Source organism: Pseudopipra pipra, chromosome 8 (genome assembly GCF_036250125.1).
Source record: "Pseudopipra pipra isolate bDixPip1 chromosome 8, bDixPip1.hap1, whole genome shotgun sequence".
In the NCBI taxonomy this organism is placed as follows: Eukaryota; Metazoa; Chordata; class Aves; order Passeriformes; family Pipridae; genus Pseudopipra; species Pseudopipra pipra.
In genome coordinates, this window is record NC_087556.1 from 22,973,017 (window position 1) to 23,000,017 (window position 27,001).

Below are 27,001 nucleotides of genomic sequence, written 5' to 3' on the forward strand. Positions count from 1 at the left end.
ATATGCCCTTTATCCTCTTTTCACACTGGGGAATCATGGGGCTCCCTCTCCTCTCATCCCCAGAAGTCTGTGCCCACAACAAGGAAAAAAAGCCAGACACGCTTAAAAAAACAGTATTTAGTGGATGGTCTCAAAAAGGCTCCCTGGGGAGTACTTGGGGGACGGGGGTGCCATCCTCTGTGCCCAGCGCTCTGGAGAGCTGAGCTGGGCCTGTGCTGGCCGGTACCTGTATGAGTGAGGGCAGCACCTTCAGCTGGAGCGGGGAACAGCAGCTCTGCTGCCTTCCCCCGGGGCTGCCTGCAGCCACCAAGAGCCAAGAGGGCAGGCATCCAGGCACCGACACTGTCCATGGAGTTTCCCGTGGCTCTGGCCCCAGTCAGCAATATGTGCCAGCACCAGCCTTCTGCCAGGCACTTGGGCCAAAGGGAGCCGCAGCAGTGGAGCGGGTCCCCCGTGCGCTCCCCTCCTGCGGGGAGGGACGTCTGGAGCACTGGGCCTCAGATGGCCAGGAGCGGTGCGCGCTGCTCCGTCACGCAGGGAGGCAGGTCCCAGCTCAGGCCTGTCCCATGGGGCAGGTGAGGAGAGGGCAGCAGGACCCGGGTGAGCCAGTGCCTGTGGGGAGAGTGAGGCCACAGACAAAACCTGAAATCTCGGTGCTTCTGTGCTCTGAGGAGCCAAGCCAGGGCTGTGAGCCATGTCCTGAGCTGCCACAATGGTTGAGCTCCTCAGCTGGGATTCTCTTGGCAAAGGTGTTCTGGGCAGGCCACACCTTGTCACTGGGCAAGACTCAGGAGCCACAGGGCAGATGTGGCCTACTGTGCGTTACAAAGCCCAGAGTAGTGCAGAGCTGCTCTCCCCCAGCTACCCAAGGAGAGTCTCTGTTGTCCCCACACCCCCATAAGCTGCTGAGCCACCACCTTCTCGGGCAGAGGCTTCCCTAGGGCTCTTACCTTGGCACATCCACACCCAGGAACACCTTCCAGTTATCCCAGCTGCCATAACTATAGGGGTTCCTAAAGACCTGCAGGATGGGGAGAGGTACATCATGTCTGGCTCTGCACTGGCCAGCCCCGCAAGCCATGGGCTGTGCTCACCTTGCCTTTCTTCTGCAGTCTCTGCCTTTCCTTTCTGTTGATGTGCCGCTCGATGCTGGTTTCCCCACGGGTGATGAGGGCAGCGTGCCACAGCGTGAGGGCACCCAGGGCCAGTGCAACCGAGCTGGGAATGACAAGGGACTGCAGGTTGGCCTCAGGCCTTCCCTTCCTGGTGCTGCAGCTGGCGGGAGCTGAGGCTGCCTCCCCACACCCACAGCTGCTTAAGTGGGTCGGCTTGTCTAATCCCCTGTGACAGAGCGATACTGTTTCTCCTCCTCTGTGGCTTGAAGGCTGGCAGGGCAGGGACGTCTGCACTAGAGCAAGCAAGGCCAGCTTGCAGGCAGATGGAGGGCGAGCAGTGTCACAGGCTTCATGCTGTTTCCCCCAGCCCCTGGGCCCCCTCACCTGCACAGGACCCAGAGGTAGACCACGCTCTTGTGGAAAGCTCGCTGGCGGAAGGAGAAGGTGGGTGGTGGGGTCTGGTAGTAGGTCTGAAAAAGGATCAGAGGAGAGGGGATTACCCAAAATGCTTTATGGCTTGAAGCCAGACAGGGACTGCTCCACCTCTCACTGCTGCAGAGCTTGAACAGCAAGAAAGGACTGCAACTGGAACTAACACAACAGCCAGGGTGAGGGAGAGGCAGCCTAAGACAGCCACGAGACAGACAGACAGATACCCAGAGTTGGCACAGGCATGAGGAGCAGTGGGCTGGAGGTAAGGAGTAAGGGAGCAGCCATGGGACTGGTCAGGACCCCGCAGCTGATGGTCAGGGTGAGATGTGTACCCAGTGCTGCAGCTTCCCCAGAAGACCATGGCCTGAGCAGCACATGCCAAGCAGCTGTCACCAGCCCAAGCCCAGGGAAGCTGGGTGCACAGAGAGGCAGACCCCAAGCTGCTGGAGGCAGTGTCTGTAGCAGAGCTGCCTGGCCAGCTGCAGCTCTCTGACATGTGAAATGAGCATGGGGGCTGGTTCTGATGTGGGGTACTCCTTGAGAGTAGGGCCCCAGGCAGGACCCAGCCTGCAGAGCAGCTCTGCTCCACACAGCCTGGAGTAGCTGGGGGGCAGGGATGTCCCACCTGGTTGGCAGCCACCTGCAGTCTCTCCTTGTCAAGCAGTTTCATTCTCTAGGGGGACGGAAAATGGCACCAGTTATGTGTCTCAGAGGAGAGGGGCAGGGGCCCTTCCCCTCACACCCCCACAGGACCAGAGCAGCTGGGGGCCTCGCAGGAGGAGGGAGAGAGGAAGCAAAGTCACTACATGGTTGGGCCTGGCCCAGCCTTGCTCTGCAAGCTCAGCCTGGGGAGCCCAGGCAGCCTCAGTGCATGGCAGGTAAGGGCCAGGGCCTGCCTGCTCACCTCAATGGCTGCATAGGCATCCCGGAACATCTCCCAGCCGCTGATGCTGCAGTAGATGCAGCCCATGGTCATGAACAGGCAGAAGGAGAAGAAGTAGCGGTGGTTGTAGTGTCCCACACAGTTGTTTAACCAGGCTGCCTCTGGGGTTAAAGGTACTTAACCGTGACAGACCATGGGTTCAAACCCACCCCAGGGACCACTCGTCCCTGTGCTTGCTGACTCTCCATAAGAGGAGTAGGGCAGCAAGAGAAGGGGAAAGCAGGGCCAGCTGCCCCCAGGAGAGTGCCATTGGTCAGTACTGCAGAAGGATACGGCAGTGGTGGTCCATCTTCAGCACGCACCTGGGAGGGAAGAGAGCAGCATCAGTGTCAGAGCCAGCACAAGCGCTGTGTTTGGGAGGAGACAGGCACCCCCCCCAGCTCTGTGGGCTGCAAGAGACAGGGCAATGAGCCAGCAGAGCAAAGGGGAAGGGCCCCTATCTTGTTGTGGGACAGGAGGCAAGGAAAGGGGCAGAGGGAGGGTGCCCTACCTGTTGCAGATGCTGCAGTGGTGGGTGCGAGCTGGCTTGGGGGCAATGCATTTCCTGCAGATGGAGACGCCGGTAAGGTCATTCTTGGCCTGTGCACAGGTCAGAAGAGATTTGTGCACCTAAACCCTGCACCTGTCCCCTGCACCTCACACTCCTCACCTCCCCTGTGATCCCTCTGCCTCCCCTCTCTGCACTGCCCAGCCTAGTTTCCAATCTGGAGGAGGCCTCCTGCAACACCACCACCAGGCTGTTCCCAGTGACCATCTGTAGCTAGTCCCCAGTGTCCAGCTGGGAGAGGCTACGCTGCCACTTAGTGCCTCACCTGTGGTGGGTGGCCCGGTGAGGTGGTGATGGCCATGTAGTAGTGGAAGACAATCATGATGAGGTTCCAGTGTCCATAGGCCAGGTGCCAGCAGATCCAGGCAGGTGTGTAGGTCTGCAGGATGAGGGGCAGCAGGCAGATGTACACGATGGCCACAATGGAGCTCGTCAGCCCAATCACCAGTGCCACAAACACCTATGGGAAAGGGGCCTGGGTCACTGGAGTGGGCAGTGCCTGCCCCTCACTGCCTGGGGAGAGGCATGGGCAGGACATGGCCACAGGAAACCAATATGAACTACACACTGAGGTGCCAGCTCTCTTCCTGCCTGGAGCACAGGCACTCCTGAGACTCAGTTGCCCCAGCAGCACAGTAGCCCCAGTGCTGGGTGTGCCCTGCCCAGTGAGAGGTGGTCACCATGCCAAGGGGACTCACCACGCCGAACCACCGAGTGACGTGGTCCACCAGCCAGTAGACAGGCTCGAAGAGGGAGTCCAGCACCACATCACCGTTGGTGAAGGAGTTGTAGAGCAAGGAGCGGAGGCAGAGGTGCCCGTAGTGCCACAGCTGCTCCGCCTGCCGCACCAGCTTGAAGCGTCGCCGCCGGCCCAGCCGCAGGCACTTGAGGAGCAGGCGCATCACCGCGGCAAACATCCGCTGCCGGCTCCTCATCCCTGCCACACCACACCTGGGGGGACAGGAGCTCGGTGTGGGCAGGCCGCCCTGCTGCCTGGCTGTCCCTTGGGAAGGGTCTCCCCTCCCAGATGTGCTGATGCCAGTTGAGCAGCTCCCTGAGCTGACACGGATGCAGAGCCAGAGGAGCTGAGCCCAGGCTCTGGGAGGCTGTGGGGCCAGTGTCACTGGGATGTGTCTCTGCGCAGAGCGGGGGGCACAGGCCCCTCAGCATCTAGGCTCAGGTGCTCTCTGGTCCCATCTCGTCTTTCCCAGCGGGGAGGGGGCCGGGGGAGTGACACGGAGAGTCTGACTCAAAGGAAACCAGAGAAGACATGAGCATCCAGGATACTGGGCCAGCTCCAGGGATGATCCCAGCACTTCCCAATAGGTTCAGGAACAGGAGAACCCACACAAGACATACACGAAGCCGGTACAGAATTACCCCTCCTCCCCTAGTCCCTCCATAACCCCAAAAAGTAGGATGCTACTTCCTTTCACCTCAGCCTCTGGACCAAGCAGCAGAGGCCACCCTGTGCCCTTCTCAACCTCACAGCCCCACTCCAAGAGTCCCAACACTTCCTCCTTCTCCTTGCCTGGATCCTCAGACAATGCCATGCACCAGTGAAGGAGTGGCCCCGGGGCAGCCCCAGGCCGATGCTTCCTTGGCTGCTGAGCCCCCATCCTGACTGGGAGTGACAAGGAACCCGATCTGGGAAAACGATCTGCAGGGCTGGTGCCCCCAGGCCTCCGTATGGGCAGTACCATCAATATTAAGCAGCAAGGCTGCCCCAGGGTCCTGCCAAGGCACGTTTCGAGCCTGGGCCAAGCAGTTGCCTTGGAGCAGTGCCAGGTAGTGGTGCCAGAGCTCAGAGTCCCTCCGGCAGGGATCATCTCTCTGCACTGCTGTGCCCACCAGCACAGCCCCTGGGGAGCAGCAAGGAGGGCAAGGGCAGGTTCTCCACCATCCAGATGGACTAACAAAGGAGCCAGGGCTCTCCTCTGTCCTGCCTGAGGAGTGTAGGGCTGATCCCACGGTTGGGAGCTGCTGGACATGAGGACCCCAGACTCAGCAGCCCACTCCAGGTCCCAGGTATGGCTCCTGCTCATATTTTCTGTTCCCTGGTAAGGGAGAGGTGGGATATACAAATCCCAGCACCGCCCTCTCCTCTGTGTTTTCTCATGAGTCTGCCAAGAGCTTTTCCCTGAAACTCATCAGGTGCAAAGTAGAGCAACAACTTCCTGCCCTGCAGCCTTTGGGTGGCACATGTGCCTGTGTTGTCACTGTGGTAAGAGACAAAATGCTGCATCCAGCAGCAAGTGCTGAGGTCAGCCCTCCCCTCCAAAGACACAGCATGTCCCTGTCCCTTGGAGAGGCTTCCTCACCTATAACAGCCAGCAGCTGTTGAGCAGGGAGCCCATAGGGGAGGCAGCCACCCTGCTCCAGGGCAAGATCCCTGTCTGTCCCCAGACACCTCTCTGCAGACAGCAGCACAACCACAGGGAGGAGGCTCCAGCAGAGCCACACATCTTCCTCTGCCCAGCCATACAGCCTCTGCCCAGCCATACAGCCTCTGCCCAGCATACAGCCCTCGCCCTCCCCATCGCCCTCCACACATCCCAGCGGTGCACCGAGCCCACGGAGATGGGACAGCAACCACCAGCAGAGCCAAGACCACGGGCAACATCACAGCCCAGGGGTGGGGAGCTGTGGCTTTAGCCCTACCCCAGGCACAGACGGGGCCTTGGCTCCTGCCCGGTCCAGGCACACAGGCGCAGCCCTGTGGCACCCCCCGGTGGCTCCAGAGCACCCGGCTCCCCCTGTTCCGCAGCACCCAGCTCTACAGCGCCGTGACACTCCCGGCACTCCGCCCCATCCTCAAGGGATGCCCACGCCGACAGCAGAAATCCCTCAGCCCCACCGCACCACCAGGCGCTCCTCGCCCCGCAGCACCTCCAGGCCCGCAACATGCCCCGCACTGCATCCCATCCCAACCGCAACCCCAGGGCGATAGCCCCCCCACAGCCCCCCGGGCCCGTCCCAGCACCTCCTGCCCCGCAGCACCCGCAGCATCCTCAGCATCCCCCGCCGCCTCCCGGCCCCCGCACTCCCCGCCTCACAGAACCGCTGTACCGCCTCCCAGCCCGCCCAGCCGCTCGGCACCCGCAGCCCCTGCGGGCCCCCAGCCCCTCGCAGGGCCCTGCCAGCCCTGCCCGGTGCCGCCGACCTGCGCCCGCCGCCGCCCGGCGCCCGCCACCCGCCGCCTCCATGCCCGGCCCCGCCGACCCACGGGCAGCGCCCGCGCACGGCACGCCGGGAGCGCCCTCCCCCGCCGCCGGACTACAGCCCCCAGCAGGCAGCGCGCCCGGGCTCCGTGCTGAGTAGGAGAGAACCAATAGCCGCGCCGCTTACAGCGCGGCCTTGCCGCCAGTCACCAATGAGGTGAGGGCTTTCTGGGGAGGCCCTGCCGGTAGTGAACATGGCGCCCCCCTCGCGGTACTGCGTCCCTGGTGAGTGCGGCCACGGGCTCCCGCGGCCGGGGCTGCCCGGGGAGGGGGACGTGGTGGCCCGGGCGAGGAGTACGGGCGGAGGCACTGGGGAGGGGGCTGCCCCGGGGATGTCCAGCATTGGGCCGGCTGGGAGCGGGCGCTGTGCCCGCGGCGGTGCGGGGCCCAGATGCCCTGGCAGCCCCTGAGCCCCGGTCTCGCAGGTGAGCGGCTGTGCAGCACGGAGGAGGCCACGGCTGGCAGCGGCACCTACACCCGGCACGGCTTCATCTTCTCCTCGCTGGCCGGCTGCCTGGAGCGGAGGAGCGAGGACAGCGGGGTGAGCGCGGCCGCGGCTCAGCTGCTTCTCCCCGGGGCTGGCTGCCGTGCGCCCGAGCTGCACAATCTCGCCGGGGACGGGGCTCTGGCGGGGAGTTGGACTGCGACGGGGTTCGGCCGGTGATTCTGACTTCGTGTTTTGCCCCGCAGCTGCCCGTGGTGTCAGTGGTCAGAGACAGTGAGTCCCAGCTCCTGCCCAACGTGGGGGCTGTGGTGACATGCAAGGTGGGGCTCCGGAGCGCTGCGGTGACAAATTGCCTCGGCTTTCTCTGCCTCATGTTGAGCTTTGTTCCTGCATATGGATGAGGTGGGATGAAGAGCCCCTGGCTCGTTAGTCCCCCCTATACAACTCCCAGGAGGGCAGAGGCAGCCCAGGGCCTCCCTTGGGTCCCTCGCTCACAAAGGAAGTTGATATTGGCATGGGGGACACCTGCCCTGAGGCTGAGGGGAGATTTTTCTTTGCTCTCCCTTCCAGAACTCTTTCTAGGGCAGGGAGTGTGCAGGTCAGTGCCTGGGGCAGCTTAGAGAAAGGCTGGCACAGACCAGGGATTAGTTTCCTTACATTCTTGATGGGAGGGAGAGGGACTGGGGTCACAGCAGGTCTCTGCCTTATTTGAGTGCCTGGACTTGCCCAAGTATCATCTTCCTTGCTCAACTCACTGCCAGGTATCCCACCACTGCTTGGTCACAGGGAGGTGGAGTGAGACCTGAGCTCCCCATGCAGCCCTATCCTGCCTGCTCCCTGCCCTTTCCCTGCCTAGACTGGGGTGCTGGCACTGATTTCCCCTTTTCTCATGGGCAGGTCTGCAGCATTAACTCTCGCTTTGCCAAGGTGCACATCCTGTACGTTGGCTCCACGCCACTGAAATCCACCTTCCGAGGGACCATACGGTAGGGAGAAGGCTGGGATCCCCCACCCTCCATGGGAGAGAAGGGCTGTTGTGAGCAGTGCAGCTGAGTGTCCTGGCTGGAGCTCTGCCCTGAGCACTGGGCAGGTGTCCAGCAGGTCCTGGCCAGTGCCCAGGGAGGCCGTGGCAGCTCCTGCCACAGGCTGTCAAGGCACCTTTGCTCTTTTGCACTCAGATCCCTCCGTCTCATTTTCAGGAGAGAAGATATCCGAGCCACGGAGAAGGATAAGGTCAGTGAGGCACTGGCAGTGACTGTTCTACCACAGCTGCCCCTGCTTTCTGCTGGGGGGGGCCCCAGTCCCTCCTGCTGATGGTGCCCCTGTGCTGTACGGTGTTCCCTGCTCTCTCCTGTGCAGGTAGAAGTGTACAAGAGCTTCCGCCCCAGTGACATCGTCCTGGCCAAAGTTGTATCCTTCCCCCTCAGGGACAGTGGGTTGGCTCGAGCCCCCTCGGAAAAATCTTTCCTTTAACCCCTGTCCGACCAGATCTCCCTGGGGGACGCGCAGTCCAACTACCTGCTTAGCACGGCCGAGAACGAGCTGGGCGTGGTGGTGGCACGCAGTGAAGCAGGTAGGGATGGGACAGGCAGGGCCCCAGCTGGGACAGTCCTGCCCAAGGGGCATATGCTGTGGCTGCTTCCCTCTCCATATGGAGGAAGGCAGTTTTGGGAAGGGGAAACCCAGACCACATGGTGTTCCTAGGGGTGCAGATGGTGCCCATCAGCTGGTGTGAAATGCAGTGCCCACGGACACACACCAAGGAGTTCCGTAAGGTGGCCCGGGTGCAGCCCCAGTTCCTGCAGACGTAGCACCACTGGGACTGGTGCCTGTGGGGCCAGAGCAGCCCCTGGGCTCCCACCTCCTCCACACATCCAGCCAGGCCCTCACTGGCAGGATGGGTTTTCTACTTCTGGATAATAAATATTTTTTGAGAGCTCCGTACTTTGCTCAGTACAGCCTGGGAGGTGGCTCGTGCTGCCTGCAGCATGCCGACACTGCTTTGGCTCCCACAGCAGAGCTGTTGAGGGAACGGTTTCTGCAGAACTGCAGCCAGGAGCAAGCATGTGTTCACTGCTGGGGAAGGGGAGCGCCCCAGTGCCTTTGCTGCAGTGAGGCTAATGGCACAGAGCCCATTTGTGGCTGGGCTGTGTGGGCACCAGGCACTTGCCTTGCCAGTTAGTTTTCCCACGTTGGACTAAAACCTGGAGCACAGCCTGTCTCTGTGCACGATAACCCCACAGTGCAACATCTCCCCAGGCCACATGTGCCCTGCCCTGCTCTGGGGATGAGGGTGTGCCACACCCAGAGCGTAAAAAACCCCCGCAGGGAGGGCGTCACCCTCGGGAAGGGATTGCGGAGCTGTGCTTTGCTCCCCGAGCCCGGCACAGCTTCTGCAGCCCCATCTGCACCCAGCAGTGACTGGTACCTCACATGTGCACCAGGAACATGGAGCCTCGCATGGCCCAGGGATGCATGGACACCTCATTATTGCGCATTACTCCTTTATTGAACTGGAACAAGACAGCTGCTATGGTTGGACAGTAACACTGACCCCGTGCAAGCCCAGGCTCACAGCGCTGGCAGAAGGGGAGGCCACAGTGACAGGCCATGTACACAAGTGTAGGATGGGACACAACAGCACCTGCTTCACCAGCAGGACTAGGATGGATATCAGCTGGGGGAAGTACGTGGCAAACACAGACCTCCAGGCAACAGGCTCCCTCCCTCACCCTTGTCTGAAGGCAATAAGTTAAAGCAGGGGCTGGCAGAGCTGGGCCCAGAGTCGCGAGTACTGCCCTGGGGTGCTGTACCACAGGCACCAGAACACAACCCTTCCAGTGGCACCCCAGTCCCTGTGCCATGCACCCACAAGGGGACAAGGTACCCACCTTGGTCACTGCCTGCACTGCACTCACCTCACTGCTCCCAGTAGGACTAAATCAAGTGACAAAACTACCATAACCGGGTGACACGAGCTGCCAGGGAAGCAAAGCAAAGGAAGAGCCTGGCACGGCGAGGGATCACTCGGCCCATCCCCCTGCAGACGGGATCTGAGGGCTGGGACTTCAGCGTGGAAAGGTGTATGGGTGCTGCCCGGCAGAGCCAGGGCTCCCTTTAACACTAGACCTCCACTCACACAGCCCTCACCCCTGGCCCCCAGGCTGTCTGCAGAAGGGAGCCGGGTCTGAGGGAATGGGCCTAATCCTCTGCAGCTCCAAGTTCCTACAACTGTGGGGGGTGTGAACAGAGGGGTTGGGGATGCCAGGGGGCTCTACTACATGCTGGCCTGCTGCCTGCCCTCACTTCTTAACCTTGCCCTGAGCAGCAACAGCCTCCATGGCCTTGCGCACGGTCTCCTCATCCCCCAGGAACTTCATGGGCTTGACAGGTTTCAGGTTCTTGTCCAGCTCGTAGACGATGGGGATGCCAGTGGGCAGGTTCAGCTCCATGATGGCCTCCTCCGACATGCCTGTGAATACAGCAGTGCCGTCACTCCTGGCCCTGCCCGCGGTGCCAGCTGGGGAAGAGCAGGGGGATCCCCATGATGCCTCTGTAGGGCTGACCTACCTTCCAGGTGCTTGACAATCCCACGCAGGCTATTGCCGTGGGCAGCAATAAGGACTCGCTTGCCCTCTTTGATCTGTGGGGCAATTTCCTCATTCCAGAACGGCAGAGCCCGGGCAATGGTGTCCTTCAGGCTCTCGCATGTCGGCAGCTGGTCCTCCGTCAGGTCGGCGTAGCGACGGTCCTGGGAGAACAGCCACACTCATGCTGCAGCCCAGTGCAGGAAGATGGTGGCAAGGCTTTTGTCCCTCCACCAAATTCTCCACCTGTAGGATCTGCTACATGTAAATGAAGCCAGGCTTGGAAATAAGAAAACCTTTGATGACTGGAGTTACAACGAACCACAGTCAGGGCCGTGAACCCCTTCATGGGGAAAGTCACACCTTGCTTGTTCTGGATGAAAAGACCAGATCAAACATCTGTGAATAGGTCATGGCACTAATGATTAATAGCGGTATTATCTTCTCTGCTTTGGATCTGTTCATGCAATGCCCAGGTGTTCAACTCCCCAAGGAGGGAGCAGGACAAACTCATCCCAAATCCAACCACCACCACACACAACAGACCCACTACTGCAGCAGAAACAGAGGAGACCCCATAGAGGAAGCCAGGCCACCATAATGCAGGTGACTTTTAGGAGCCTCCCTGAAAAGCATAAAGAGCAATGAGTCTTACCTTTGCAATAGTGCTGTAGAAAGGGTGGTCAGACTGCATGGGAGGCGGAGGGATGTCGTAGGAGCGCCTCCAGATCTTCACCTGCGCCTCGCCATGCTTCGCTGCTGTCTCAGCCTTGTTCAAACCCGTGAGAGCCCCGTAGTGCCTCTCGTTCAGACGCCAGGTCCGGATAACGGGCACCCACATCTGATCAATGGCATCCAGGACGGTCCAGAGGGTACGGATGGCCCGTTTCTGCACCGAGGTGAAGCAGATGTCGAACTCGTAGCCGGCATCTAGAAAAGACAGGGGAAGGCGGGGTGGGGGGAAGACCGGGGAGGTGAGTGCCGGGCCTTACGCAACCGGTCAAAGGCCAAGGGCGGCGGCCTCGCCGCGCCGGTACCGGACGCGCCCTCGCCCTTATAGGAACCGGCGGCGGTCAGGACGCGACCAGCACCGGAGAACTAACACACTGCGGTACCGGCGGCTCTCCCCGTGGTACCGAAACGCCAACCTCACACTGGAGGCCATTCCCGGGCATCGGAGAGCCTCAGACCCGCCCCATTACGTTCGAGGCGGTCGCACCAGTCCGCAACGCACCCCTCCCTCACCTCCGCGACTCCCGCCTTGGCTGACTCCCCCTCCCTCCTTCCCCTTCTCCTTTCACCGGTCACCGGTACCTCGGAGGGCTTCACCGCCGCGCCGCGCCTCTTGCTGCCCGGCGGGGCTGAGGTCGGCGTCGTACCAGCCGCTGAAGCGGTTCTCGAGGTTCCAGGCGCTCTCGCCGTGGCGGACGAGGACGAGCCGGTACGCGGCAGCCATGGCGGGCTGAGGGACCGGCGCACGTTACTCCTCGCGCCGCTGCCACGCGCGAATGACGCCCCCGCGCTGCCCCGCCCCGCCCCGCGCGGTGCCGCGGGGGGGAGCGCATGCGCAGAGCGGGTGCCGGTCGGAGGCGCACGTAGCACATGGCGCGGCCGCGAAGGGCGGTGCGACCTTCAGGGTGTGACGTCGCCGTGACGTAATGCACGTTCGGTAATGCGTAACGTGTCGTGGCCGCTCGTCCGCGGCTACGGGCGCGCTCTGGACGGTTCCACAGAAGCGCGGCCCCGGCACGAGGGTGTCTGACAGGCTCTTGCCGGCGGCTTCCCCCGCGCCCGGCAGGTCTCCCATCCCAGCCCCGTCACCGCCCCCCGCCCGCCCCGCTGGGAGGTGGCTTGCCCTTACGGCTGCCCTCACTCAAGATGGTGGCAGGCGCCGGAAGCGGAAGGGGCGGGAAGGGAGCGGGCGCACGTGGAACTGGGCCCAGCATGGCGCGGAGCGGGCGGCTCCGCTCGGGGGCCGCGGCCAAGCTCAAGCGGTGGCGGAAGGGCCACAGCAGCGACTGCAACCCCGAGACCCGTCAGCACCGCTTGGCCGCCCGGAGCCGCTTCTGCAGTCGGCCCGCGGGTGAGCACAGGGGCGGGCGGGGCGACAGGGCCCCGGGGCGGGGAGCTCCCCACCTGTGCCCGGCTCTCCCCGGCGGCATGCAGAGGCGCGGGGGGGCTGCGGGGTGAGCGTGGGGTCCTTCGAGAGCCGGAGCGGGGAGCGGAGGGCCCAGAGGCGCTGACAGTTCCGGAGGAGGCGGAGGCAGCAAACTGGGGAGAAGGACACGAGTGTGTTCTCGTTACCGTAGCCGTGGCGCCGGGCCTGAGGAGCGGAACGGGGCACCGTATGCTGTAGCGCCTGTCACTCTAAGAGGCTCCCCAAAGCTCCTGGCCACACCTGTAAGTGTTGGTGTGGCGTCTAGTGCACTGAGTGACGTGACTTCCATTCATGATGGGGAAAGCAAGCCAAAATCTGCCAGGCTCTATGAGAGCCCTGACTGCTGCTGGCCAAGATCTTTCTCCTACACATGAAGAAACAAGTCTTGCAACATGTACTATCCTCTTGCAGCTGGCTGCAGTCTCTTACTCAGAGGAACATGCAGTTTGTGTCCGGCTTGTCTGATTGCCATGGCTCCACGTGAAAGATGTGTAGGGCAGAGTATGAGAAGCACCTCAGCATTAAAGCCTTGGCACACCAGGACATATTTGTGTAGATATGATGCTCTCCTCCATCACAGGAGGCAGCTGGACTGTGCTCTGGTTTGTTTTCACAGGAACGAGAAGCTCTTTCTAATTATTACTGTGCTTTCTCCCATTGGGGTCTCATGTGCTGGAGATGAGCTCTAGCCAAGCCAGTCTGCCTGAGAGGAGAGAGGAGGGGAGCATGGGGGGTTCAGGATGGGTGTGGAGCAACATGACTTTGCAGGTCTGACATGTCTCACCCCCACAGAGAAAAGCAACTTAACGGTGGATGCGGTGAAGCTGCACAATGAGCTGCAGTCGGGGTCCCTGCGCCTGGGGCGGGAAAGCGACAGCGCTCAGCTCCACATGGAGGGCGATGACACTGCGGAGGTGGCCACGGAGAAGTCCTCTGGCACCTTCTTGAGTGGGCTGAGCGACTGTACTAACGTCACCTTCAGCAAGGTGCAGCGCTTCTGGGAGTCCAACTCCGCCGCTCACAAAGAGGTAGGGGCAGGGGCCGGGCTGGGGAAGGGGGTGTCTGGTAAGGGTGGCCCCCTGGGTGTGAGGCTGAAGAGCACTGACCTGCTGTGGTTGCTTCTCACAGATCTGCGCCGTGCTGGCGGCTGTGACAGAGGTGATCCGCTCCCGCGGGGGCAGGGAGAGCGAGACTGAGTACTTTGCCGCACTGGTGAGTGATGGCCATGGGGAGGAGGCGTGGGGGGAGCTGCTGTTGGCAGCAAGGGGTGGGCTCTCAGGAAGGTTGGTGGAGGAAGGTTCTATGCTGGTAGCCAAGGCCCCAAGTGTCTTTCTTCAGCAGAGATGCTGTTTGGCTGCTCCTGGTTTCTCTGCCCCCTCCCCAAGGGTTGGCCTGATGTGAATCATCAATCCCCCTTGCTTACCCATCTTCTGTTCCCAGATGACCACACTGGAGGCAGTGGAGTCCCCTGAGTCACTGTCTGCTGTCGCCTACCTGCTTAACCTTGTCCTAAAGCGGTGAGTGGCTGACAGAGGAGTGGGGAGAGCTACAGACCCCATCTTGAAAGAGGGACTGGTGCTGTCTTCCCTCACCAGGCTGGAGAAAGGACCCAACCAGGGCAAGCTGGTGATGCAGTTCTCTATGTAACTGCCACCAGCTGTCTGCTCCTCACCCCACTAACATGCCTTCTTTTCCTGGCAGGGTCCCAAGCCCTGTTCTTATTAAAAAGTTCTCAGACGCCTCAAAAGCCTTCATGAGTATTGTGTCCTCACAGGCCTGCAGCAGCTCTACCTCTGCCCTACGTTGGGTGAGTAGCCAAGGGGTAGCCAGTTGTGTCAGCTCTGCCCAGAGTCTGCTGAGAGCTGGGGTCAAGGCTGCTGCTGTAGGGTGGTGCCGGATGCTTGGCCTGAGGGCCTTGCAGTGAGCAGGGGTTTCTCTGTGGAGTGATGCTAACACCCCTGCTACTGTCTTGTCATAGGTTCTCTCTTGCCTGGCCACGCTGCTGCGGAAGCAGGACCTGGCAGCCTGGAGCTACCCTGTCACCCTCCAGGTCTATCATGGCTTGCTGAGTTTCTGTGTCCATACTAAGCCCAAGGTGAGCACCCAGTGCCCCTGGCAGAAGATGACACTGCTTTTGGATCATGTTTCTGGGGCTGGCTCTGCCTCCCAGGTCTATATCCTCTACTCACCTGGGTTCTTCTTCCCCCAGGTGCGGAAAGCAGCACAGTATGGTGTGTGCTCTGTCCTGAGGGGCAGCGAGTTCATGTTTGGCGATGCAGCCCCTGAGAATCACCCCGCGGCACCCTCCACTGCCAAGTTCTGTGTGCAGGAGATTGAAAAAGCTGGAGGTGTGGGGCACTGGAGCTTGGGGTTTGCAGCTGAGTTTGGGGGAGACTACCACTGTGGTAGAATAAGGACTTGAAGGGAAGAGGGGAGGGTGCAGCATCCTGGATTGCTGGGGAGTGTCTGAGACACCTCTGGGGCATCTAAAGTGTTTTGAAGGGTCCTCAGCTATTCAGTTGTCACCTCTGCTCCTCTCAGGAGTCAGGGGAGTGTTCACCCTGGCTCTGTGAGTCAGCCCCAGTGCTGTCACAGGGGCTTTGCCATGGGGTGCCACAGGCTCAGAGGTTGCTCTGCTCCCACAGGTACCAAGGAGGCCACCACTACCCTGCATGTCCTTGCCCTGTTGCGGGACGTACTGCCCTGCTTCCCTGCGGCCATGGTCAAGACCTGCTGTGAGACCTTGCTCCGTGTCATGACCCTCAGCCATGTGGTGAGTATTGCTGCTGCAGGGATAGCAAGGGCAGACCGTTTCCTCATTGGCTGCACTCTGGAAGGAATCAACCAGCCAATCCCTTGGCTGCCCACTGGGATTGTGGAAATGCAGGATGCAAACACGGAGGAGCCCAGGGCAGCTGGTATTTGCTGGCCTGACTGCTGTGGAAGAGAGAGGCTGTGTACATGGGTCATAGTTATAGCAGTGCTGGGTTTCCCAGGGCAGAGCCTGCTTTGGAGTGGGGGGACAGTGGATGCAAAGCAGAGGCCCTCTCCTGACATCACGTCCTTTGCAGCTGGTGACAGCGTGTGCCATGCAAGCCTTCCACAGCCTCTTCAGCGCCCAGGCCAGTGTGGCCTGCCTGCCGGCCGAGCTCAACGCCCAGATCATCACCGTGAGTGTGGAGTGGCAGTGTGAGGGGGGACAGAACTGGCAGTGCCATGCCACCCACCCCATCTTCTGCTTCCCCAGGCCCTCTATGACTACGTGCCCAGCACAAATGACCTGCAGCCACTGCTGACCTGGCTGTCCACCATGGAGCGGGCACACATCAACCTGGGCAGGTGCGGGCAGGGGCCATGGCTGGGCAGGGGGAGAGGCAGCTGCTTGGTCTCTCACCTGCCCTGTCTCTCCTCTCTAGGCTGCAGAAGGACCTGTGCTGGGCTCACCTGCCCAGGCTCTTCTCTGCTGCCATGAACTGCTTCCTCTCCTCACACTCCCAGGTGGTGTCAGCAGCGGCACAGACCCTGGAGGTACCACATGCAGGCACCTCTGCTTATTTTGCTGCCCTGTATCTTGTGGGGGGCTCTGCTGAGGGGTTTGGGAGTGGTGTGCCCCTCTGTGTCTGCTGGGCTGAGGGCTCCATGGTCCACGGCTGTCCCATTCTCCCTGTTTGTCCTTGCAGATCCTCCTGAGCGAGTGTATTGCTCCCCACATGGAGGACCTGGGCACTGTCTCTGCATCTGCCCCAGCCCCTGCTGCCTACTTGTGCAAGATGTTCAAGTGAGGAGCGGTGGTGTGGGAGGGGCTGTCCCCATGAGATTGGCTGAGCTCTGACCAGTATCTGCCTGGTCCCCAATGGGGTCTGGCAGGCCTGGTGGGCACCCTGATCACTACCAGCATGACCGTCTGCTCTCTTCTCCCCAGATCAGTGGAGGAAGGGCTGACATACCGTTTCCATGCAGCGTGGGACGAGGTGCTGCGGGTGCTGGAGGTCTTCTTCGAGACGTGTGGGAAGCAGTGCCATCCCATCATGAGAAAGGTGAGCCAGTCTGGGAGAGCACAGACTCATTCACAGAGGCAGGGTGGGGTGGCTGCACTGCTGTCCAGGCTGTGTTGCCCCCTCCAGGTGTGGAGCAGGGCTGTGCTAGTGCCTGCTGTCCTGCCCGTATGTGGACAGAGCGTACACAGCTCTGGGACTCAGCACAGGGACGTGCAGGGCAGTTGGCACCCCTGGGAAGACATAGTGAGTGACACATGCCAGACCTGCCTCCATGGCTCCTCTGAGACTGTCCTACCCTGTCCCGGCAGTGTCTCCGGTCGCTGTGTGACCTGCGTCTCTCCCCACACTTTCCCTACACCGCTGAAGTGGACCAGGCAGTGGGGGCTGCGGTGAGCACCATGGGCCCTGAGGTGCTGCTGGAAGCCGTGCCCCTGGAGATTGATGGCAAGGAGTGAGTACAGTCACAGGGTAGCAATTTTGCAGCTGTTCATTACGTTCCTGTTCAGTCCTCATGCAGTGCTGGAGGTGTTTGGCTGCTGAGCCTACCTGTGCCCAGCTTTGGGGCTGGGTGGAAGTGCCCAGTGTCCAGGGGCTGATGCCAGCAGTGCCTTGTGCCTCACCCATGCCTTCCCTCCCCAGGGAGACACTGGATTTCCCCCGCAGCTGGCTCCTGCCGGTGCTGCGGGACTATGTGCAGGGAACGCGGCTCGGCTTCTTCACCAGCTACTTCTTGCCCTTGGCAGCTGCCCTGAAAAACAGAGGTGAGCAGAGTGGCACACCCAGCAGGCCAGGGTGTTCTGTGGGACCTCCCTTCCCTTCCCTGGAGCGTAGTAGGGCTTTGCAACACCTGCTGTTCTGCTCATCTCTCCTTCTTTTTTGTAGCCCAGGAGTTTACACAGGCTGGGAAGAGTGTGGAGGCCAAGCTCTACGACACGCTGCAGTGGCAGGTAACGAGTGCCCAGGAGCACTGCTATGATGTACCCATGCTAGGCTGGGTAGCTGTGACTTGGTGAAGACTACTGGTCTCCCACCTTTGCCTTCCAGGTCTGGACTCTGCTGCCTGGCTTCTGCACCCACCCCACAGATGTGCTGGGGGCCTTCAAGGGGCTGGCCCGCACCCTGGGCATGGCTATCAGCGAGCGCCCAGACCTCCGCCCCACCGTGTGCCAGGCCTTGCGCACCCTCATCCACAAAGGCTGCGAGACAGGTTGGGGGGAGATGAACCCTCCTGGTGGGTCCCTGTGCCCTGCAGTGACGCAGAGAAGGGATATGCTGATCTATACCTCCCTGTCATCCTCTCCCTAGATGCGGAGCGGGCAGAAGTGGGTCGCTTTGCCAAAAATTTCCTGCCCATCCTGTTCAACGTGTACAGCCAGCCTGAGGAGGATGGGGGCAGCAGTGCTCAGCGCCGCTCCGTGCTGGACACTGTCCGTGCTTACCTGACCATCACCGACCCCCAGGTGAGGGGGCCCTCGGACAGTAGGACAAGCTGTGCTGGCTCGAGCCAGCATCTCCAAGCCAGATCCAGTCTGGTAGGGCTTATTGGAAAGGACAGAAAGAAAAACACTGAGCAGAGAGCAGTCCTTCCTGCCATTATGGGAAGGGAGCCCTTTCCAGCCAGAAGTCTGGGTTTTCCCAATTTTGCAGTCACATCTGGTGCATCATGTACAAACTCTGATGCAATTTATCCATCTCTTTTTGGACCCGCTGATGCTTCTTGTCTCCACAAAATCCTGTGGCAAGGTGTCTGTCTGGTAGGTTGCAAACTCTTGTAAAAGCACTTTCTTTGGTCAGTTCTGATCCTGCTCTGTGTGCCTGCCCTGCAGATGGTGTGTGGGTTTCTGGAGAAAGCCAGTGCGAAGCTGACCAGTCCTGAGAGCTCTGAGTTTGCCAGGTAACGCCCAGGGGCTGATGCTAAAGGGTAAAATTGCTGGCATGCTCCTGGTGAGCAGAGCTAGGGCACTGTCCTGTGTGGGCTTTACCACTCTTGTGCGTTTGATGAGACTCAGAGCCAGAGTCCCAGATTGGTCGGGCAGTGTTAGTGATGCCGGAGTTAATCACCTGCGTGTCCTTGTCTGCTGCAGACTCTCCATCCTGGATCTGGTAGTGGCAATGGCACCCTACGCTGATGAGCAGTCCCTGGACTCCCTGTACCGCACCATCCAGCCTTCCCTCCAGGTCAGTTGGTCCCCAGCCCTGACAGGTGCAGGGGGTGTGGTGGGGAACCTTCTGCTTGCTGCCGGCTTGGACTCACTTTTTGTGGGGCTGAACAGCTGCCATAGTCTCTGCTGGGTGGCGTGGGGTACTGCAGGGGTCCCTTCAGACACTGTGGTGAGGGGCTGCCTTTACAGTGGGAGCGTGTTGGCTGTCCCTGCAGAGCAAAGAGCGCAGCGTGCAGAAGAAGGCATACCGTGTGCTGGAGGAGGTGTGCGCCGCTCCCCATGCTCCCTGCCAGGCCTTTGTCCGCTCCCATCTGCAGGACCTGCAGACAGCACTCCTGGACTCGCTCAAGAGCGCAGCATCCCCAGCCAAGAGAGTGAGAGCAAGGGCTGCAGTGTTGGAGATCAGCCTCTGCTGGGAGGGAGGGGATGGAGTGGATGGTAGGGGTAGCCATGTGTGTGTCCCTGGGTGTAACGGTGCTGGGCTGTTTCTTTCCCCAGCCCCGGCTGAAATGCCTGTTCCACATTGTGAAGCAGCTTTCTGCAGAGCACGAACCTTTCGTCACTGCCCTTGTCCCAGAGGTGAGCATGGTCCTTGGAAGCACCCAACTGTTTCTGGCTGTGGTGGTGGCAGTAGTGGTGTGACGTGCCTGTGTGCCTGCAGGTCATCCTATGCACCAAGGAGGTCTCGGTGGGGGCCCGCAAGAATGCCTTCATGCTGCTTGTGGAGATGGGGCATGCATTCATCCGCTTTGGGCCCAACCCTGAAGGTGAGCTCCTGTTCCACTTTCTCAGCCCCACGGCTGCTCTGGCCCCAGGGGTATCAGACCCATGCCCAGCATCCCACTGAAATGGTCCAGGGATGCTGCTGGTCACAGAGTGAATCGAAACTTGAGTCATCCCCCTCTTGCAGAGGCCATGCAGCGGTTCCTGCTCCTGATCTACGTGGGGCTCACTGGCTCAGTCACCATGATCAGCTGCACCGTGCTGGCACTGACCCGCCTGTTCTTTGAGTTCAAAGGTGAGCAGGGGGCTGGGGGGACGAGGCAGAGCACTCTGGCAAAGGCAGGTGCTGGAAGGAGGCCAGCTGTGGCTGAGTCCCACCATGGTTGCAGATCACCTGGAGTTCAGTGTGGTGGAGCAGCTCCTGCAGAACATCTGCTTGCTGCTGGCCTCCCGCACACGGGATGTGGTGAAGGCGGCCCTGGGCTTCCTCAAGGTCACACTACTGCTGGTGGACACCAAGCTGCTGGCCAAGCATGTGCAGGCAATGGTGAGATCCCATACGGGGTGCCTTGAGGAGGGTGGCAGGGCAGAGCTGGGGCTGCCCTGGGCAGCTGGGGGCATCTCCAGCTGCACCCTGCTTCTGCTTGGGAGCCAAGGGAACAACCTTGATCTCAGTGGCTGAGATGGCAGTGGGGAGGTTTCTCTCCTGAATGCTGGCATGAACATGTCAGTGAACTTCCGTGAACCAGCCCTGCCAAGCAGGGAGACCCTGCCTGGAGTGTGCATGGGGCAATGGCAGCAGGGTGAGCAAGGTGGCCATGCAGGTGAAGGGTGGGAGGCTGAGTGCCCAAGGCAAGAGTGCTTGGGTCTTGAGGGTCTCTGTCCTGGCAGCTGGAGGCCGTGGGGAACCTTTCAGATGACATGAGACGCCACTTTCGTATGAAGCTGCGAAACCTCTTTATCAAGTTCATCCGCAAGTTCGGGTAAGCTAGGGTCTCCTGGGGTGGTGAGGAAGCTCTCTGGGAAGCGGTGCAGGAGGAGGTGGGTGCTCACTGCTCTCTGTGTGCCCCTCAGCTTCGAGCTGGTGAAGGGGCTGCTGCCACCTGAGTACCATAAGGTGCTGGTGAACATCCGCAAGGCAGAAGCCCGGAACCGCAAGCAGCGCGCCCTGAAGCGGGCGGCTGCAGATACGGATGAGGAGGAGGCACCACCAGCACAGCCCAGAGGAGACAGGTGAAGATGGGCTGGGGTGAAGAAGGAGCAGCCTTCACAGAGGGCTTGGTGCTGGATCTCCTCAGCTGGTGCCTCTAGAGATGCTGGAGACATCTCTGAGGCTGCTGCGTGTTGCGGGGCAGGCTGCACCCCTGGGCTTGTTCCGTTTCCATCATCCTCTCTGTGTTTTGACAGCATGGAGGAGATCCTGGCTGACTCGGAGGATGAGGAGGAGGAAGAGGAGGAACGGCATCGAAGTAAGGAGCGGAGGAAGCAAGCACGGCATAAGGGCCAGGCCTGGCTGAAGGAAGGGGAAGAGGATGAGCCCCTCAACTTCCTGGACCCCAATGTGTCCCAGCGGGTGCTGGGTAAGGAGTGAAGCTTCTAACAGAGCTGGGGTGGGATAGATGGGGCAGGGGCTGATGTGATGCACAGGGGTCCTGGGGGTACAGCTGCCCCCAGGAGTGGGTTCTTCCCCGGGCCCTGACCCCTCCCTCTGTGAGCAGCCACCAAGCCAGGCCTCAAGCAGTCCAGAGGAGTGAGCCACGACTTCCAGATGTCTGAGGACGGACGCCTGATCATCCATGAAGAGGAGGAGGAAATGGACGATGATGAAGCCAAAGGTACTGCCTGGGCTGTCAGGGGCTACACTAGACTTGTTCTGGACTTCTGAATGGTTTTCTTCCTGCCATCTGCATGTGAGATTTTGAGGGCATATGGGTGAAGGTGGCAGGAGTGTGTACAGCCTTGTGTCACACCCACTGGCTCTCCTTTGGGCCACTGCCCAGGAGAGACAGCCCCCTCCATCATCAGGAGCGGGTTGGAGGGGTCACGGCCACCAGTACTGATTTAGTAGGGGACCCTGCTACTGCAACCCCCTCCAGGGGCTGGCATGGTACTGGGGCTCTCCCAGATACCAGGTCAGTGCCCGTATCCTGCACTGACCCTCTTGTCCTGTACCGTAGGAGCAGACGAGGAGATGGCAGATGTGCTGCAAGATGTGGGTCTCCGCAGTGTGAGTACAGGGCTTGTGGTCCTGAGGAGAGGCTGGGGAACTCGGCTGTGCCAAACCACTGCCTGTGCCATGGCAGCTGCAGCTGTGCCCGAGGCTAGTGGTGACACCAGGCAAGCATCAGCTGGTTGGAGGGGTGCAGGAGGTTGTCTGGGATAGGGATGTGCTGTCTGGAAGGTCGCTGGGTGCCCATGGGAGGAAGCAGGAGGTTGGGGGTATGTGGGAAGGCAGAACTGTAAGGACAAGCCAGCTGCAGGGTCCCTGCTGCTTGCTTCTGCAGAAGAAAAACCAGAAGCGTCGGTTCAGAGAAGAGCCAGATGATGAGGAAGCCGAGGCTGGAACCTACTCTCAGTACAGAGGTAAGTTCTCTGCCTGTGCCCAGTCCAGCCCAGAGGGCCAGAATCACGGACCCATTTTGCTGTGTTGCTGCAGGACAACTAGAGCAGAGATCACAGAATGGGTTGGGTTGGAAAGGACCACAGGATGACACAGTGTGTCATCCAGTCCAACTTCCCTGCTCAAACAGGGTTATCCTCGAGCACATTGCACAGGATTGCATCCACATGGTTCTGGAATATCTCCAGTGAGAGACACTCCACAACCTCTCTGGGCAATCTGTTCCAGTGCTCGGTCACTCACACAGTGAAGAAGTTCATCCTCATATTCAGGTGGAACTTCTGTCCATCAGTTTCTGCCTACTGTCTCTTGTCCTGTTGCTTGGCACCACCGAGAAAAGTCTGGCACCATCCTCTTGACACCCTCCATTCAGATACTTAGAGACACTGATGAGGTCCCCTCTCAGACATTTCTTCTCCAGGCTGAACAGGCCCAGCTGTCTCAGCCTTTCCTCACAAGAGAGATGCTCCAGTCCCTTAATCATCTGCTGGACCCTCTCCATGAGCTGCACGTCTCTCTTGTACTGAGGAGCCCAGAACTCAACACAGCACTCCAGATGAGGCCTCACTAGGCCAGAGTAGAGGGGCAGGATCACCTCCCTTGACCTAATACACCCCAGGATACCACTGGTCTTCTTGGCCACAAGGACACGCTGATGGCTCATGGACAGCTTGTTGTCCACCAAGACCCCCAGGTCCTTCTCTACAGAGCCTGAACTGGTGCCTGGGGTTACTCCTCCCCAAGTGCAGGACCTTGCATTTGCCTTTGTTAATCTCAGACAGTTCTCTGCCCATCTCTCCAGAGATCTTTGCTTGTGGGAAATGGCCACCCCTCTCTGGTGACCTCACACCCAAGAGCTGGAGGCAAAAACAGGAACACCTTCTGCAGCCTGGAACTGAGCAGGGGGAGCCCTGAGACCCCCTTCCAACACATTCTCTGTTTTCTAGCTGGAGGCTCTGGGATCCACCGTCCACTGAACAAGGAGCCAGCCTTCGGTGCAGAGTACAGATCCAAGGTGAAGGACCCAGGGGGTTGCAGGGTTTGGGTGGGGGGATACCTGGGGCTTTGCTGGGGCAGGAAGCACCATTTGTTTGTTGGGAGTCTGGTTCTGTAGCACCAAGGCTGGAAGGGGATCTCTGCTGCAAGAGGAGCTGCAAGAGACACTCAGTATCTCTGAACATTGCCAGCCCATCTTGGAGTTCCTCTACTGCTCTTGCTGTGTACAGTTCCTGCTCAGTGCTCAAAGCAGGTGTCTGTAGCATCATATGAGTGATGATAGCTCAGCTGGCACCCCACTGCATCATAGTCTTTGGGATGGCCAGGTGGCAGGGTTGCACCGGAACAGGACGTTTGCATCTCCCCTGGTGCTGCATCTTCTCATGTGTCATTGTCTCCCACAGAAAGGTAAAGGCGACGTGAAGAAGAAGGGCCAGCTTGACCCTTATGCCTACATCCCCCTGAACAGAGCTAAACTCAACAGAAGGTGAGGCTAATCAGGAAGGGCACAGGGATGGGAACGGGTTTGCTTTTTGTTGCTATGGTTTTTTGGTGGGTTTGGGAGCTCCCTGTCATTCTCTGTGCCACTCCTTGCAGAGCCTGGAGCATGCCTGTGCGTTAGGTGTGCCCAGTGCCTGCACCAACCCAGTCTCCTGCTCCTTGCTCCCTCCAGGAAGCGGGCAAAAATGCAGGGCCAGTTCAAGGGCCTTATGAAGGGAGCTCAGCGTGGGGCCAAAGCCGGCCGCAGGAACCGAGTGAAGTCCCAGCGCTCCTGAGGAGCCTCAGGTGCCTGACCTGCCCCAGGGACAGAAAACACTCTGTGGCCTCTGGAGGATGGGGGATTCATGAGTGGAGCAGCCAGGACTCCTCTGCAGAAGGTGACCTGCATTTGTTTAAGACTCCCTGGGAGGCCGCTCCAGCACATTATGGACTGATGACCCAAGCCATGCTTTCCTGTGCCTGGAGGAAGTGCTGGTTTGCCTGGTGCAGATGTGGAGGTGTGTGTGAGAGCAAGTAATGTGTAAAGAATTCTCTATATTGATAAATACCCACTGTTCCTACCCAGCCCAGATTCCTCCTGTCCTTCTCTTCAGAGTTGGGCACACCCATGCTCTGCCTGCTGTCTTGATGCAGTGGGTCCTGCTGCTGCTGCAGCACTGAATCCCACAGGGCTCACACCAGCATCAGCCTGGGACCTGGAGCCAGGGCCCTCTCTCCCACACTGGGCTTGCCTGGGAGCTGCCAGAAGCAGTCCTGTGGCACAGAGCAGCAAGGCAGTGCCTGTGCCCTGTGCCCTTCTGGCACACATGCCCATTGTGGCTGGGGCATGGCAACGAAGCCAGAGAGGGTGAAGTCCTTTACATCCAGCTTTCTTTTACAAACTCCATCTTGGCAGGATCTTCTGCCTAAAACCGTGGCCAGGGAATCTGTGCCATGGGGAAAGTGTCTGCCATTTGGCTGCCAGTGTTTTCTCTCCTGCCTCAGCTTTTCCCATATCAGCCGTGCCTGATAGTGGGGCAGGAACAGTTCACTGCAAATTTCATCAAATTGGATGGAAAACTGCTAGAGCAAACCTCTGTGTCTTGCCATTTCTCTTACCTGTAGAGAAGCCCTTTCCTCTGCTCTGACCACCTCCTGCCAGCTAGATCTGAGCAGTGCAAATAATCATGGACCTTTTTAGCTGCCCAGCCCCCTCACATTGGACTGAGCATCTTGTTTGGCCTGGCTACATCTGCACTGATCCAAAAGATCTGCACATCCAGAAGATGCTGTTTAGCCAAAGTGTGCTGAAAAGAATGGAGCTGAGGGTAGTGGATACAGGTCCCACTGCTTGCACTACAAGGAACTCCTTTCCTCTTCCATATTAAAAAGCCTTCAACCCTTTGTAATTTCCTCTTGTGGCAGCTTACATGCTGGAATTGCAACGCTTCTCAGTTCTCTAATAAGCTAAAGGGATTGTGCTTGTTCAGCCTCTTACTGCAGGCTTCTTCCTGGAGGCTGCAAATCCAGTTTTGTGGCTTTCTTATGTGCTGTCTTTTTGGTTTTTTTCAAGATCCTTTTAAAAGCCTGGAGATGGAGGAGGTGCTCTTGTACTGATATTGGTCCTGCCTTGTCAGGAGTATTGTCCCCTTCATGCTTTCCCACCCAAGGCTCTCACTTGGACCCTTGAGCCCCAGGACCATGCTGAGGTGCTGCTGCTCTAATCCCACCACAGGGGAGCTCACAGCTTGGCCTATGGGACAGGTGTCTTCAGCAGCACCTCATGACCATGTTCAGTCAGCTGGAGCTACATCCATCTTCCTCTGGTGCCTGTAGCCTAGGCCTGATGCCCTCCCTTCTTCTGCAGGACAGGAGCAGACAGGCACCAGTCACCTTCTGAGCCCCCCACACCTGTGACCTGTGGCTCCAGGCCCACCAGAGCTATCTGTCTTCCTGCTTTCTCTTCTCTCCTTGGAGACTCCCTGGGCAAGACTGTAGCTAATTCATTTAAGAGCTCCAAATTACTCACTGTATTGTTCTTCATTTGCATGTTGTTGCTTAAATTAGTGCATGCCTGCATGGAACAGAAGAGTTTCATTAGCACAGAGGATGGTGTTCGCCTGAGCTGGTGTCCAGAGAACAGATTCTTCTGCAACAACATCTTGTTAATCAGCTAATTAATCATGTAATGCAATGGAAACCCTCGGAGACGAGATGTCATCATGCCTGGGAAGGCTGGCTGCGAGTCAAGCCTGCTCCCCACTAGCAGCTATCCCTGGCAGGGAGCAGAGCTGTGCCTTGGGGGCCCTCAGGAGCCTGAGCACAGCTCCCGGTTATGGGGCAGGGTGAGGGGGGATGTGGGTCCTGTCTCCAGCAACTACATGCCACAAATATTTCACAGTTACACACAGAGAAGCACAAGAGGGGGACCTAGAGTGATGCTTGGCTTTTGCTGCTCAAGCTGGGAGGTGGCTGGAAGCTATTTCTTCACCCAGCATGCCATTTAATCATGCAACTCCTTCCCAAAGGCTATGGTGGACACCAATAGTGTACCAGTGTTGAGCTACACTTGTGCAAGACATTGTCACAAAGGGCTCTTACCTTGTAGATACCAGCTGCAAATCGGGAGTTCTCCACATTGTGGGCTGCAGGTGTGCTGAGCACCCTTGAGAAGAGGCTGGCAGGACTAACAGGCTTCCCCTAGTGCTGGCTGGGTGGCCCTTGGACTGGCTGAGGTAGTTACTGACACCCATCCTGAGTCTTAAGGCTCAAAACGAGGAAGAAGATGAAAACATCACTGTGTCCTTACCCTAGAAGCTGTCTCCTAGGATTCTGTCCACAGTGGTATGCCCCTCAGAGGGACAGATGTGCCCCAGGGGGCTGTGCCCATGCAACATCCAGATGTACCACCATCTCCTCCAAGCACACTGCAGCACCTTTTTGGGGTTCCCCAGTTCAAAGTTGGGATCTGTCACACACCAAGGTGCAGGGATGGGAAAACCCTTCTGGGAACAGCAGTATAAAAGGAACTTTGGTGTTTCAGCTGAAATGATTGGCAGCAAGATAATTAAGTGTGGAGGTTTAAAATGCCAAGGGACCACTCCAGCTGAAATCTAGTCAATTAAAAAAATACCAGATTAGTTCCTAGTCCCCTCAGCACTCTGATCTACAGTTTCACTTGATTATAAGTTATCTGTCTTCCCATGGTTGCTACCTGAACGCTGTGGGTGCACCAAGTGTGCAGGGACACAGGGCCCCTGGCTGAGGGCAAGGCAGGTGTTTCCACTCACCAAGGGGAAAAAAAAGAGGGAATAAAACTGCTCTTCTAGCACCTGCGTTCTCTGATTTCTCCTCGATGAAGAGCAAGTTGCAAGTTGGGGGTTATGGTGTAACTCATGCTATTTGGAGCACTTGGCGTGGGCTCTGCAGGCTCGGGGTACGTCAGCCGCATTGTAAGTTTCCTTGCAATAAAAGGGTTGTTGTTTCTGCTCCGGTGCTCAGTGAGAGACTCGGGGTGCCGGGGCGCTCACGGCCTTACACCGCCGGCCTACAACTCCCAGCACGCCGCGCGCGG

General features: G+C 59.2%; 4 protein-coding genes and 1 long non-coding RNA gene across 8 annotated transcripts; 2 read left to right on the plus strand and 3 right to left on the minus strand.

Annotated features, from left to right (window-relative positions):
- Positions 1-102: 102 nt before the first annotated feature.
- Positions 103-5,513, minus strand: ZDHHC16 (zinc finger DHHC-type palmitoyltransferase 16). Of its 2 annotated transcripts, XM_064663082.1 has the most exons (10): positions 3,736-5,513; positions 3,303-3,497; positions 2,981-3,069; positions 2,764-2,792; positions 2,452-2,585; positions 2,173-2,220; positions 1,500-1,585; positions 1,095-1,218; positions 951-1,021; positions 103-612 (listed from the first exon to the last, which is right to left on the minus strand). In XM_064663082.1, exons 1-10 carry the CDS (start codon positions 3,970-3,972, stop codon positions 498-500), a joined length of 1,128 nt encoding a protein of 375 aa, XP_064519152.1. In that variant the 5' UTR covers positions 3,973-5,513; the 3' UTR covers positions 103-497. The 2 variants fall into 2 exon arrangements, with proteins under 2 accessions (XP_064519152.1, XP_064519153.1); XM_064663083.1 differs by lacking the exon at positions 2,173-2,220.
- Positions 5,514-6,380: 867 nt separating this feature from the next.
- On the plus strand, positions 6,381-8,644 carry EXOSC1 (exosome component 1). Of its 3 annotated transcripts, none has more exons than XM_064663096.1 (8): positions 6,381-6,483; positions 6,684-6,799; positions 6,949-7,023; positions 7,601-7,689; positions 7,903-7,936; positions 8,063-8,113; positions 8,192-8,276; positions 8,408-8,644. In XM_064663096.1, the coding sequence occupies exons 1-8, from the start codon at positions 6,453-6,455 to the stop codon at positions 8,512-8,514; spliced, it is 588 nt and encodes a 195-aa protein (XP_064519166.1). In that variant the 5' UTR covers positions 6,381-6,452; the 3' UTR covers positions 8,515-8,644. The 3 variants fall into 3 exon arrangements, with proteins under 3 accessions (XP_064519166.1, XP_064519168.1, XP_064519167.1); XM_064663098.1 differs by having other exon boundaries at positions 8,416-8,644; XM_064663097.1 differs by lacking the exon at positions 6,949-7,023.
- Positions 8,645-9,190: 546 nt separating this feature from the next.
- Positions 9,191-11,828, minus strand: PGAM1 (phosphoglycerate mutase 1). Its single transcript, XM_064663091.1, has 4 exons — positions 11,605-11,828; positions 10,946-11,220; positions 10,274-10,454; positions 9,191-10,175 (listed from the first exon to the last, which is right to left on the minus strand). The coding sequence occupies exons 1-4, from the start codon at positions 11,744-11,746 to the stop codon at positions 10,006-10,008; spliced, it is 768 nt and encodes a 255-aa protein (XP_064519161.1). The 5' UTR covers positions 11,747-11,828; the 3' UTR covers positions 9,191-10,005.
- Positions 11,829-11,952: 124 nt separating this feature from the next.
- RRP12 (ribosomal RNA processing 12 homolog) lies at positions 11,953-24,012 on the plus strand. The gene is made up of 34 exons (XM_064663074.1): positions 11,953-12,373; positions 13,241-13,476; positions 13,577-13,660; positions 13,889-13,965; positions 14,150-14,255; positions 14,427-14,543; positions 14,658-14,796; positions 15,094-15,221; positions 15,520-15,618; positions 15,696-15,787; positions 15,865-15,976; positions 16,129-16,226; positions 16,371-16,485; positions 16,755-16,897; positions 17,086-17,207; positions 17,329-17,393; positions 17,491-17,653; positions 17,752-17,906; positions 18,273-18,340; positions 18,531-18,624; positions 18,824-18,982; positions 19,107-19,187; positions 19,270-19,375; positions 19,519-19,626; positions 19,721-19,878; positions 20,223-20,314; positions 20,406-20,564; positions 20,739-20,911; positions 21,050-21,166; positions 21,509-21,558; positions 21,836-21,914; positions 22,899-22,966; positions 23,352-23,434; positions 23,621-24,012. The coding sequence occupies exons 1-34, from the start codon at positions 12,169-12,171 to the stop codon at positions 23,721-23,723; spliced, it is 3,954 nt and encodes a 1,317-aa protein (XP_064519144.1). The 5' UTR covers positions 11,953-12,168; the 3' UTR covers positions 23,724-24,012.
- Positions 24,013-24,705: 693 nt separating this feature from the next.
- LOC135418140 (uncharacterized) lies at positions 24,706-26,985 on the minus strand. Its single transcript, XR_010432323.1, has 2 exons — positions 26,029-26,985; positions 24,706-25,501 (listed from the first exon to the last, which is right to left on the minus strand). It is a non-coding gene; the product is annotated as an uncharacterized LOC135418140 (long non-coding RNA).
- Positions 26,986-27,001: the final 16 nt, after the last annotated feature.